Source organism: Neolamprologus multifasciatus, chromosome 4, assembly GCF_963576455.1.
Source record: "Neolamprologus multifasciatus chromosome 4, fNeoMul1.2, whole genome shotgun sequence".
Lineage (NCBI taxonomy): Eukaryota > Metazoa > Chordata > Actinopteri > Cichliformes > Cichlidae > Neolamprologus > Neolamprologus multifasciatus.
The window spans coordinates 4,650,753-4,663,670 of NC_140442.1; the positions used below are offsets into that span (position 1 = coordinate 4,650,753).

The following is a 12,918-nucleotide window of genomic DNA, read 5'->3' on the forward strand; positions in this document are numbered from 1 at the left end:
ATGCAAGAAATATGTCCCTTTGTTTTGGAATAATGATTTGTTCTGTTTTAATCCAATAAATTATATCACCCAGTGACGCTAAATAGAAGCTTCTGAGTCAAAACATTTTGCGTGCGATAGTGTGCTCTTTAATAGACACAATGAAACCTCATCCGCACACAGGAAGTTTTACCACTTCCCTTTTCGAGTTAGGTGACATTGCCAAAGAAAAAGTAAACACTACCACCAAAAGCAGGGTGAAATATCGACAGGAACAAAGTGTTCAGATATTATATGTTTATTGTGCATAATAAAGCTCCATTTATAGTGAGAATAAAACACATATGGTATATTGGAACATTGTGCAAATACTTGAACTGACACATAAACGGCTGCAAAATGAATGCAGTAAAATTCATTTTGCTAACGATGTAGGTAAAATCATAATTAATGAGGGATAATAACATTATAAATTAAGGTTGAGCCGGATTAGCAGAAACTTTTATATGATCTACAACAGACATGGCTACATAATGTCTTCATATCTAACTGGCTTTAGGGAATACAAATGCATACATCCATAAGCATCAAAATATTTATTAAATGTATTTGAATATATTAATCCAGTTTTCTGACATCTAGAACATTAAAACATTGCACAAATGATCCTATATGGAGAAATATTAGTGACGGATAAGGTATAGTCTAGAAATTGCAAGATGAAAGCAAAGAACGAATCCTTCACGTCGAAGCCGAGTCGCTTCTGGTTAGGTTTTCAAGTGAATCCTGAGATCTGTTTTCGGTCCTGAAAAACAGACAAACAGATAAATAACCAAACAAGTCAATACATCACCCCCTTTGACCCAGGTAGAAATAATCTTCCCTTTTAAGTCTTACCAAATTCGTAAGTGCGTGTTATTTTATGCCATACTTGAAGCTCTTGCGAGCAAAACTCTGGTTTTTCCATGAGCTTGATTTGTCCACGAACACGCCCATTTTTGACAGGATGGCCGGTGGAATAGGATGAGCGTTGCGTGACACATACAGCTTTTTCAGACTTGGATTAATAGGAGTGGGTTTGTATTCCGTGCATGACTTTCCAGTCAGACTCGGAGCACATTGCACTTCCACTTTGTAGAACAGCTGGCCGTGCTGCAGAGGACAGAGATCGGTTGTAACTCCAGAAGTCAAAAGTGGCTCACATTCTCCCAACAGGTCATCGTCCCACTTGCTGTCCTCGTCCCAGACTTCAAATCTGAATTTGGTAATTGATGAGACATCCTGCGTGCCCAGGTCGATGACTGCGGCCCAGTGTGGGTTGTTGTTGTTATAAATGACAGGAGTACGCTGAGCCACTGTTCCAGCAAAGTGCACCTTCACGTAGCCATCCGTAGCTGTGGTGTGGTCCCCCCACAGATCAGTGGCCCGCTGTACTGTTATGATGACCCGTGCCATACCTTTGCGAGCTGGGCAGCAGTCTTGGGTCACGGCGGGGTCATTGTGGCACTGGCAGACGCAGGAATCCCTCGAGTCACTCTTAATCCCAGCCTGACAGCCAGCGCTGCAGTTTCTCCACAGGCCTTTCTCCAGGATGTAATGGCTAATGGCAGAGCGCAGGTTTTTCCGGGCTTTGGCTGTGGTAGGAAGCAACTCATGAAGGGAATTTAAGGAGTATGAAATGATATCTGGATTTTTTGGTAGGGTTTCCAGCCATTCCTTGTAGGCAGCTGGATTTTTGTCCGCAGAGAAGAGAAGGTCTGTGTCTGTGGTATGCCCACCTTTTATATCTGTAAACCTGCAAAAGAGGGGACTATTTCAAACAGATGTGGCGAAATATTAGCCGAAAATATTAGCGTGAGTTGTTAAAGGGTGAAAACAGATAAAATATTTCAGGTAAAGTGAAATCATGTAGTTTAAAATAGACATACATGTGACTGAAAGTAGCCTGGCCAAGCTGGCCAATGCAACATCACATAACTTCAGGAACGACTAAACAAAGCACTGGAGGTGTTCACTCGAGCTCCCGCCTTTCCCATTACTTATCTCAATCCAATCAGTCATCGATGGGGGAATATTGGACAGGAAGTTTTGATGTTGTTGCTGATCAGTGTGTAATAAAATGTTCTCTACCTGTCATTGAAGAGGTCGGAGAAAGAGTTCTTATTTTCCAACTTCTCTGAATCTTTCTGGCAGTGTTTTGTTTCGGCTTTTATCGTAGCTTTAATGCTCGCAGACGCCTCAGCTTCCAGACACAGCTCCACCTCCTCCAAGCTGAGTCCCTGCAGGCTGGCCTGACACTGCTTGATGCTGGTCACAGAGTCAATACTTCCTCCGAGCTTTACCTGGGATGATACATGAAAGACATATAAACAAAAGTTTACTTCCTTTAACAATGCCAACTTTTATTGATTAGATACTGCGTTTACATATTTTCCTTTACCTTTGTGATGTAATGGGTACCGAAGTTGTCAATCAGTTTGTAAAATCGTTGTTTGAATTCTGGGGCGTAATATTTGGGAAGATCTTTCACTGCTTTCCGAAATTCTGTGTGCAGCTTTGGAGTATTTGACACTCGGTAGCTTGTTCACAGAGAAATGAAAGACAAGAAAAGACAGAAAGAGTATAAAACAAGCGTGTGACACTATCACGTTTATTTCATAAAGGGTGGAGTTCCTTACCTGTAGTACTCACACGACACACTCTGGCTAGTGAAGCTGAATTTGTCACTCTTTGTTTTCTCCATGGAGTACTCTGCCAGTTTAGAATTGGTACCAGCCAGCATAACAGAGCCACTTTTGTCATTTATTTCAACTTGTAGATCGGTCTTCCAGTTGTTTTCAACAGAGGAGACGCTGGAACTGACAAGAGACTCGCTGGATTTGTGAAGTTTAGTGGAAACTTTGGCGCTGCAGGACTGCTTTGCCCTCCAGTCCACCACTGTCAGGGGTAGCTTCTGCTTTATGTTCTCAAGATAAGGGTTGGTACACAGCATGCATGTTTTATCTTTGCGTTTCCACACATTCATGTTGAGCACGAAGGCTCCTTTACGTTCCATTTTGGTGATGTCGAAGCCTTCTCCGGCCAAATTGATGCCCGGAGCAAATTCTGCATCGGCGCACTGTTTCGGTGTTCCTTCTGTGCACGACTGAAACGTGCAGTGAGGGAGGGACAGCAGGAGGCCAGCACAGATCCAGATGTTCACCTGAAACATGTTGCTGCTGATGTGGACGCTAAAAAAACCAAACAAATGAAGGTTTTCAGTTAAATAGACATAAGTATGTTTATTAGTACACAAAGAGTTCCTTCCAGTTTTTAAATTCTAAACGAGACCTGATACGATACCAAATTTTCGCTTAAAGAAAATGAACACTAACAGTGTAACTGCAATAAAACAGCACATGCAAATTAATGATAAATTCAAGAAATATTTTTCAAGACAGAGCATGAACAATTTGTCTTACATAATAAATAAACTTAAAATGCAAGTGCAGAGAAAAGAACAGCTACACTGACAAGATATCGAGTTTTTCATTTTTAAACCAGAAGAACTCTGAGACTGCAAACCTGCTCACTCTCTAGGCAGTATTTATTCTTTCCGCTCACTGAGTCACAGCAGCAGTTGGGGAAACCTTGACTGAAACTCTCCAAATCAATCCAGAGCTTTCAGTCTCTCTAAAAATCCTGAATCAGAATCAGAGACTCCTCTTTGTACACTGTTAAATCTGTTAAATTCCCAATAAACATCTATCATCTATAATAGTGCGTGAGCCCTCTTCAGATGTGTAATTGTGCACTCGATCACTTCTCTAAGACCTTTTTAAAGTATTTCAAAGCTGATTTTTTTTTATAGCTTAGGACTACAACAGCATTTGTTGTTGAAAAGTTCCAGTCAGATTTTTCTCCTACATAAAGCATATTTGGTGGCTTCCGACAAGACAGCGTTATTTTAATGTTGCTGGATGTTACTGGTGCTTTAGTAGTCTGCAGAGCCCTGTGGTTTAAAATCTTATCATCAAAGTGGATCAGTTTCACTTCTGACTGATTATATTACATCTTGCTTTGAGACTTCTTTTTTGTGGTGTACCTCAAAGCTCTATTTAAGTAAAGACCAGTTGTTTTACTTCAGTACACTTCGACTTGCGTTTAGTTTTAGAAAGTACTAAATATATAAATAAGGCTGGTACGTTTATAACAAGGTTACCTATGATTTTTTGGGGGGGTTGTTATTTTGGGGGGTAATATAAAACTTTTGATTTTTTTAAGAGAAAACTAAGGATATAGATCTGACTTTGGCTCCAAATATGTTAAATTTCAGAGCACCAAAAATTTCCTTTAGCTAACTGAGAATGAAAGAACCCTTTTCATATTAGTCGGCCTCTCTGGTTTTGTGAGTAGCCCAACCAACATTTCCAGCATTTTAAAATGTTTCTTCACAATTGACTAGGAGTCAGTTATCATTTGCCTAAGATTATTTTGAAATAGCACTTTTAAAAACTAATTGTTGTGTTGCTTGAGATTTGCTAAGATCCTGATTTTATTATTATCGTGTTTTTTTTTTTGATACACATGGCACAGCATTGATGTTGATGCACAAGTATGTTCTATCCCAAAACTTTTTTGATGTTCTGGGCAAATTCTCCTGCAAAAATATAGAGAACTGCGTAAAAGTCTTGAGCTTCCCCTAATTTCTACACATTTTCTGTCCCTTTCTCCTGTTCGTCATGTGGTTAGCCCTCGCATCACAAATTCCTCTACTGCTGTTAAATTTCTGATGCTTTTAAGTTAGTTTTACCTCCTTATAACGATGTGGATTTACTAACAAATCTTTTTAAGAGCTCTTGTCTCTCTATTTTAGACAATGTTTGTCCTGTGAAAACCAGATTAGCTCCTGTTTCTAAGTCGTCCCCCTGGATAAATGACAGCAATTGCTGTTTAAAGCGTTCCTGCTGCAAAGTTGAGCGACTATGGAGGAAAACACTCCACTCGTGATGCGCAGGCTGCCTATTTCTCAGACCTAGTATCAACGAGCAGAGGTAACCCCAAAGTACTTTTTGACACCTGCTCCTGCTCCACCTGCTGTTTCAATTACTTCGAATTACCTCGAATGAAGATTGTGAAAATTTTCTTTCTTTCTTTGTTGAAAAAGTTCATAATGTCTGTCTTGTCTGCCCCAACTCCACCTAGGCCTGTTATTTTAGAAAGATTCTTACCTGTGTCCTTACCTGAGCTTGTCAAATTAGTTAATTCGATGAAAGTTCACTGTTCAAAAAAACCTAAGCTTGAACCTTGTGACTCAGCTCTGACTTTGGACACTCATGCTAATTTGTTGGTTCGCTCCTGTTTTTATCATTTAAAAATATTGCTAAGCTGAGTCCCATTGTATCACGCTCAGAACTAGAAATGGTCATCCATGCATTTGTCTCATCTTGTTTGGATTATTGTAATTCTTTGTCCACGTGTTTATGTAAGGCCTCTGTGGATCATCTGCAGGTTGTTCAGAATGCTGCCGCAAAGCTTCTGACCAAGTCTTCTAAATACTCTCACGTTACACCTCTGCTGATCCAGTTGCACCGGCTCCCCATAAAATTGACTTTGACATTCAGGGCTCTGCATGGACCTGCACCAACCTATATCGGAGATCTTTTATATCCGTACATCCCCAGCAGGTCCCTGAGGTCAAGTGATCAGGCTTGCTGGTTGTCCAACATACGAGGCTGAAAACGAAAGGCGCTAGATCGTTTGTAACTGAGGCCCCCAGACTCTGGAACTCCCTCCCTTTGAGCCTGAGATCTGTGGACTCAGTGGTTTCATTTCAAAAAACAACTTAAAACTCATCTTTTTAAACTTGCTTTTGGTTGATTTTTACTTTTATGTTTCAGCTTTTCTGTGAAGCACTTTGTGATTTTTATCTTGAAAGGTGCTATACAAATAAAATGTTACTTACTTACTTACTTACAAGGAGCTAAATATACAGTTCTTCAGGCTTCCTGAAGGTCTTTCAAAGGTTTTCTTTGGACACTTGTTGCTTTCACAGTGGTTTTCAATCAGTCCTTGTACCCCACCAGTTCCTAAGGAATATTTTTTTTATTGCAACATCTGTTTTTGTCTTAAGTACTGCATCTCCATGTATGTCTGCACGTGCTTCAGTTTCATCTACTTATTATTTTCACAGCAAAATATAAAGAGGGGTCGGCCAAGACTTTTGCACAGTCAGACTGCACATGTGATCAGACGTTATCTGTTGTGGCTCTCCCACCTTGTGGCATCCTCCTTACCCTTTGATCTCTTTTTTTTACTGCACTGGATTTTTTAAAAACCAGAATTATTGTATTTTTTCCTCATTAAAGAGCTTTTGAGTCTCCAAACCTTCTATGACGACTCTGGTTTAGCATTTGTGGCGCTTAAACGAGCTCCGTGTTGCAATGGACTTGAGTTACACATAGCAACTCGCTGAACATTTAAATGCATTGCTTTCAAAGATGCAATATGACTAAACTCTACCACACGATTACTTCTGCTGCAGAACGCAGAATGATAGACCCCCCCCCCCCCCACACACACACACACACAAATACACATGTTGCTGCGTACATTCAGTGAAGAAAAAGATTATATCGATGTAAGCACATAAGCAAAGACTCACCTTCAGCTTGATGGTTCACAGTGCAACTGTGAAACTGACAGCAGTTAGCAGGAATACCACTGCTTAATGCATAAGAGTCACAAAAGCAGGGCATGGGGGTGGGGTGAAGGGGTGGGGTATGAAGTGACAGTGGTCTTAAAAGAACAGAGAGGAAACAAACAGTGCTTTAATAGCTCTATCGGTCTTCAGCTTACCGAGTACAAGGGGGAGGAGACGATGGTCTACAGACACACTTGCACAAGTAGTGACAACTTAAAAGCTCGACTGGCTTTCCAGTCAGCGAGGAACCAGAGACCACAAACCTATCATTTCTCTGAAGTGGTGGGAGGGAGTGGTGGGTTCCTGAGAACCAAGGGGTCTTTACTTTGTACAAGTGGCGTGGTCTCACAAACGCTTATTACAGGAAACAGTTTAAGCAGCAAATACTGACAAAGAAACACACATAATCTGTAGAAAGAGAAAATGAGGCCTCATACAGCATAAGAGTATTTTGAAAAGACATTTTATTTTGCAGCAATTAAAAAAAGTAAATCTAAGTTGCACAAATATAAAAAAGAACAACTATTAAACAAAGGAAACCTATGAAATTCAACAGCACTGCGTGAAAAATATCTAAATGTGAATCCTTTTCATTCTCTCACTACCTTAAGGAATGGGAGTCACGCTATATAAATGGCCGACAAAGCAACTAAAATGAATAAGTGCCTCTACGTAAGAAATAAAAATGAACACTTGCTAAAATAATGCAAATATATGATTTTTAATTAAGCTTGGATTTCAGCTTTAATATGATCAGCTGCAGTGATCATAATGAGATAGCTCATGCTTTATTACCAGTGCGCAGAAGTATAACCGTTACTTTGAACTCCTAAAGACGTTGTCACAGACATATTCACTGAAAACTAAAGAGAAAAAAAGATGTTTTCTGATCTTTTGTTCAGTTCTTTCTTCACAGATGTATTTGTTTTCTTTTATCATCAGTTGATAGTTTCATAGCTCAGTTGGTGGGGTTGGGCTAATTGGTGATTCTAAATTGCTCATAGGCATGAATGTGAATGCAAATGGCTCTGTGACAGACTGGCGACCTGTCCAGGGTGTAACATGCATCTTACTCTAAACCAGCTGGGATAGGCTCCAGCAGCCATGGATGAATGGATGGATTATCGGTAGATATTTAATATGGGATACATTGTTCACGATTAATTTTTCTTTCTTTCTAAAGCTTCAATAGAGTCTCATCCAGGGCCAAGAATCTATAGTTTTAATCAATATTGTGACATGTGGTTTAAACTAACATAAATAGAAATTTGCTGATACCTTATAGTCATCACATCACACTATTATTACATCATACTTGGGACTCTTGGTAGTAATGCTCTGATTTTTCCATGAACTTGATTTGTCCACAAACACACCCATCTCTGACAGGATGGCCTCTGGAATAGGACGAGCATGACGGGACACATAGAGATTCTTCAGACTTGAATTCATAGGTGAAGGTTTATAGTCCGTGCACGACTTTCCGCTCAGACTTGGAGCGCACTGCACATCCAGTTTGTAGAACAGTTGTCCGTGGTTCAGATTACAGAGATCCGCTTTAACTCCAGCAGTGAGAAGTGGCTCACATGCTCCTAATAGGTCATCATCCCACTTGTTGTCCTCATCCCAAACTTCAAATCTCAGTTTAGCTGATGAAATATCCTCTGAGCCCAGGTCGACGACCATGCCCCAGTGTGGGTTGTTGTTGTTATAAATGACAGGAGAACGCCGGACTTCTAATTTGTTGAAAATCACCTTCACGTATCCATCTGTACCGGTGGTGTGGTCCCCCCACAGACCAGAAGCCCGCTGTATTGTTATGATGACCCGCGCCATTCCCTTACGAACAGGGCAGCAGTCTTGGTTCACGGCAGGGTCATTGTGGCACTGGCAGACGCAGGCATCCCTCGAGTCGGTTCTAATTCCAGCCTTACAGCGATCAGTGCAGTTTCTCCACAGGCCTTTCTCCAGGATGTAATGGCTAATGGCAGAGCGCAGGTTTTTTCTGACGTTGCTTGTGCTAGGTAGTAACTCATGCAGAGAGTCCAGGGAATATGACACGATGTCTGGGTTTTGTGGTAATGTGCTCAGCCATCCCTTGTAGGCTTCTGGATTTTTGTCCGCAGAGAAGAGAAGGTCTGGCTCTGTGGTATGACCACCTTTTATTTCTGTGAACCTGTGGAGGACAGAGTTGCTTGAACAGCTGCGACAGAAAGCAATCATAACAGCACTGGAGGAGTCAGTCTTTAAGGAGTTTAACTCTGAAGCCACCAGAAACAAGGCATTATATAGTTGTTAATTATTATGTTTTAGATATGGAAGAGCAAGTCTGACACCTTGCTGGGGTTAGAAGAGATAACAAATCAGAAATATCTGAGAAAACTTTTACATACCTGTCATTAAAGAGGCTGGAGAAGGCAGACTTACTGTCTGTCTGCTGTATATCCTTTTTGCAGTGTTTTGCTTCAGTACTTATTTTTTTATCTTTAATACTGGCAGACGCTTCAACTTCGAGGCACATCTGCACCTCCTCGGCACTGAGCCCTTGAAGGCTGGCCTGGCACTGTCTGATGCTGGTGACAGACTCGATACTTCCCCCCAGTTTCACCTGGAATCAAATAATCCAACACAATTTGCATGTGTTACTCAGAAATGACTGACAAAATGTTGCTGTGTTTCAGGTGCACTGTTGTTATTCTGGTTCACCTTGGTGATGTAGTGGGTCCCAAAGTCATCAATGAGTTTGTAAAACCGTTGTTTGGTTTCTGCGCTGTAGGTTTTGGGAAGTTTTGTCAGAGCTTTGCGAAATTCTCTGTGCAGCTTTGGGGCACTGGACACTCTGTAGCTGATTTCAGAACAACAATTAAACATCAGAATTGCATTTCAGCATTTTTATCTTGATGACAAAGAGACAGCGCATCAGAGTACTCGTATTCTTACCTGTAGTACTCGCAGGACATGCTGTGGCTTGCGAAGCTGTACTTGTCATTCTTGGTTTTTTCCATGGAGTAACTTGAGAGATGAGAATTGGTACCAGCCAGCATCAGTGACGCACTTTTACTCCCCGCTTGAAGATCTAGATTCACCTTCCAGTTGTTTTCAACAGAGGAGACGCTGGAACTGACAAGAGACTCGCTGGATTTGTGAAGCTTGGTGGAAACTTTGGCGCTGCAGGACTGCTTTGCCCTCCAGTCCACCACTGTCAGGGGTAGCTTTTGCTTTTTGTTCTCCAGGAAAGGGTTGGTACACAGCATGCATGTTTTATCTTTACGTTTCCACTTATTCATGTCGAGCACAAAGGCTCCTTTACGTTCCATTTTGGTGATATCAAAGCCCTCCCCGGCCAAATTGGCTCCCGGAGTAAATTCTGCATCTATGCACTGTTTTGGTGTTCCTTCTGTGCACAACTGATACGTGCAGTGAGGGAGGGACAGCAGGAGGCCAGCACATATGCAGATATTCATGTGAAACATGTTGTCACTGAGCTGGAAATATTTATTTAATGAGCCTGTGTCATTGAAAGCTGAAAAGGAAACATTTTCAGGTAAATAAACAGACACGTGAAGCAGTTCTGTAGTATATAGTAAGTTCTGAAAGACCACATATCATTTGTGGTTAAACTCAATCACGGTTTTGATTTATCTAAACCCGAAAGATGTCTATTAATTTTAAGATTTTTGCCATCTTATTCAATATAATAAGCCCCAGAATTTGATTTTTTTCCTTAGCACTTTGAAAACATCTTTAAAAAAGCCCCCCACAATGGATCACGCAACTCTACAGGTAAGACTACTCACTTTCTCTTGTGTGTTCTCGCTGCACATACGCATCAGACTGTGAGCAGCAGTGTCACGATATAATCTTTTATATGCAAAGAACAAAGGATGAACACAGTGGGGTAGCAGAGGTGTGAAAAGCAAGTATGCAGGCGGTCTGAATGACACTAAGCGAACCTGTTATTTTTCTCATGTGATCATGGAAAGTATTTTAGCATGTCTTTATCTTCTTTGTTTATCAAACTTTAAAATCAGCTTGACAGTAACTGAGAACAAACTGGACATGAGGTTACAAAAAACCTACAATAACATGGTCAATCAAAAGTGTGATCGGGTAAAAGATAAATAATTTTTAAAAAAAGTCTCATTTTCGTTTTTTCAGAAATTAGTCATTGTGAAACCTGCACCACATCATTTGCGACATATAGGCTGTCCAGACCAAAGAATGACTGAGTGAGAGGAAAAGGACGGTGTGAATCGTCCAGAAGCGTTTACAGGATGTCACCTGCCGCCTTTCAGTGCTTCTCAGGAACTTCGAAAGCATGCTTGTCTGTGAACAGGAAGACCCCAGAGTACCCGTATAGATGGGGAAAACATTAAAACTCTTCAGAGAAAGTCCCCAATCTAAGTAAGTGGATTTGAACCCAGAATCATTACGTGATCGTGTGAACCACAACATCACCATGCCTCACATATACTTCACTGCTAAAGTAATACAAATTTCACACTATAGACCAGAAACTTTTGACTGAGGATCCAACTTCAACCTGTACTTTTGTGTCAATCTGTACTTTTATGTCAGTGAGGAGAGGCTGCTTGCATCCTAACCCTTTGAGGTGTAACCCTCAGCAATTTGAACATGTAATTAATGTTTTTATTCGTTTTGGCAATCAGGTAGCAAAAGAAAAATCCAAACCAAAACATTCTTACTGTCACCCATCAATAACTATTTAGAGTTTTTTCAGAAAGTGTGCTCTGGACTTCCCAAAAATACAGGGTTAGGGTTATAATCTCTGATGAGTTCCATGATTTAGACCTCAGAGTGTTAAAGAAACCTTGGAGTCAAACAGATTAAGGCTAGGAGCCTAATGACCAGTTATAAATGTCTTGATGCATGCTCAATCATCAAGGTAAGGACATCCTAAAAAACTGATTCTGTTCATCTGGACGTAGCGTTTTCGTGTTGAAGACATGTTTTCTTCAGTCTCATTACTGAAGAAATCACTTGAATGACTGATGAAACGTTTCTATACTAAAACTATCATGTTTTCATCACATCATGCTGACGTAAGCCTGTTTTTATTACAATCAGATGATGTTAGCCTCTTATTGCCTCGTTGTGATGAACCCAGTATTCAATACCTACTGTACAATCCACTTTGTATTGTCTCTGTCCTGTCTTTGTTTATTGTACAGTTATCATTATAGTACTGTATAGTATTATATAGTTAGTAATTTTCCAAAATTTTGCATGTTATTTATTTGTAATTCCTAGTTTTATATCTCTGGGAGATATAAAATATACTTAGAAATTATATACTCAGGTTTTGTAAATTATTTATATACGTATAAATGCACCCCGGGGTGCTTGGGGTCAAACAGCATTTGGGTATGCCGTATACTGTGTATGCTGTTGTATTGACAATAAAGCTCTTGAATCTTGAAATATGAGAATTTCTTTCCAACTCAACTTTGACAAGTGAAACAATAAAGTTCCTTGACTTCTCTAAAATTTTTGTAAATGTAGCTATTATTTGTTGTAAATCTACTAGTTTTATTTGTGTAAATTTGCCCCTTTTGTTCCATATATTTACCTTTTTGACTCTCTGAATTTCCTCTAAATATTTTTCTCCTAAATTTGAAAGTTTCTTTCTCATTAGTTATTTCTGTATTCTTTTTTTTTATTCTTTTTTTTTTTTGTTTTACCTTGATATGGAAGCTTGTTTCTGCTCTTGCCTCTTTTGCTATCCGTAAGTAAAACTGATTTCAAAACTCAAAATATTGAGGTACTCAGAAGTAACTCAAAATACTTATAAGTTACTTGTTAAGAAGTACTACTAAGTTACTTATTTAGAAGTAACTTAAAATTTCAAGATAATTAACTCAAAACTTTAGGCCAATAAGTCATAATTTCGATTTACCTGTGGCTTCCTTTTTCTTCCCACCATCCTTCTCTGTCACAACAGTCACCTGCATGTTCCCCATCACTATTGTATTTTTGTCATTGCCACCGTCTGTACACTATACATCATATCAGGTCTGATTACCATCTTGTAAACCTTTCACTCTATCTTTCTGTCACAAATCACCTCCAACACTTGGTTCCACTCACTCCACCCTGGCTGCACTCTGTTCTTCACCTCTCTTGTGCGCTGTCTGTTGTTTTGGATTTTTGACCTTAGGTATTTAGACTCATCTGTCTTCTCTGCTCCCTACAGCTTCGCCGTTACATCTGTCTCCCTCTCATGCACAACACATGCA

General features: G+C 40.1%; 2 protein-coding genes and 1 long non-coding RNA gene across 4 annotated transcripts in view; all 3 read right to left on the reverse strand.

Annotated features, from left to right (window-relative positions):
- Positions 1 to 12,918, reverse strand: part of LOC146519543 (uncharacterized) — a 167,420-nt gene that overhangs the window by 30,388 nt on the left and 124,114 nt on the right. The gene's annotated exons all lie outside the window — the stretch shown is intronic.
- Positions 273 to 6,731, reverse strand: LOC146519547 (perforin-1-like). Of its 2 annotated transcripts, XM_085157640.1 has the most exons (7): positions 6,623 to 6,731; positions 5,936 to 6,047; positions 2,658 to 3,209; positions 2,420 to 2,558; positions 2,110 to 2,321; positions 877 to 1,774; positions 273 to 784 (listed from the first exon to the last, which is right to left on the reverse strand). In XM_085157640.1, exons 1-6 carry the CDS (start codon positions 6,714 to 6,716, stop codon positions 895 to 897), a joined length of 1,989 nt encoding a protein of 662 aa, XP_085013766.1. In that variant the 5' UTR covers positions 6,717 to 6,731; the 3' UTR covers positions 273 to 784; positions 877 to 894. The 2 variants fall into 2 exon arrangements, with proteins under 2 accessions (XP_085013766.1, XP_085013765.1); XM_085157639.1 differs by lacking the exon at positions 5,936 to 6,047 and having other exon boundaries at positions 276 to 784; positions 6,623 to 6,713.
- Positions 7,947 to 10,199, reverse strand: LOC146519548 (perforin-1-like). Its single transcript, XM_085157638.1, has 4 exons — positions 9,602 to 10,199; positions 9,368 to 9,506; positions 9,055 to 9,269; positions 7,947 to 8,837 (listed from the first exon to the last, which is right to left on the reverse strand). The coding sequence occupies exons 1-4, from the start codon at positions 10,132 to 10,134 to the stop codon at positions 7,955 to 7,957; spliced, it is 1,770 nt and encodes a 589-aa protein (XP_085013764.1). The 5' UTR covers positions 10,135 to 10,199; the 3' UTR covers positions 7,947 to 7,954.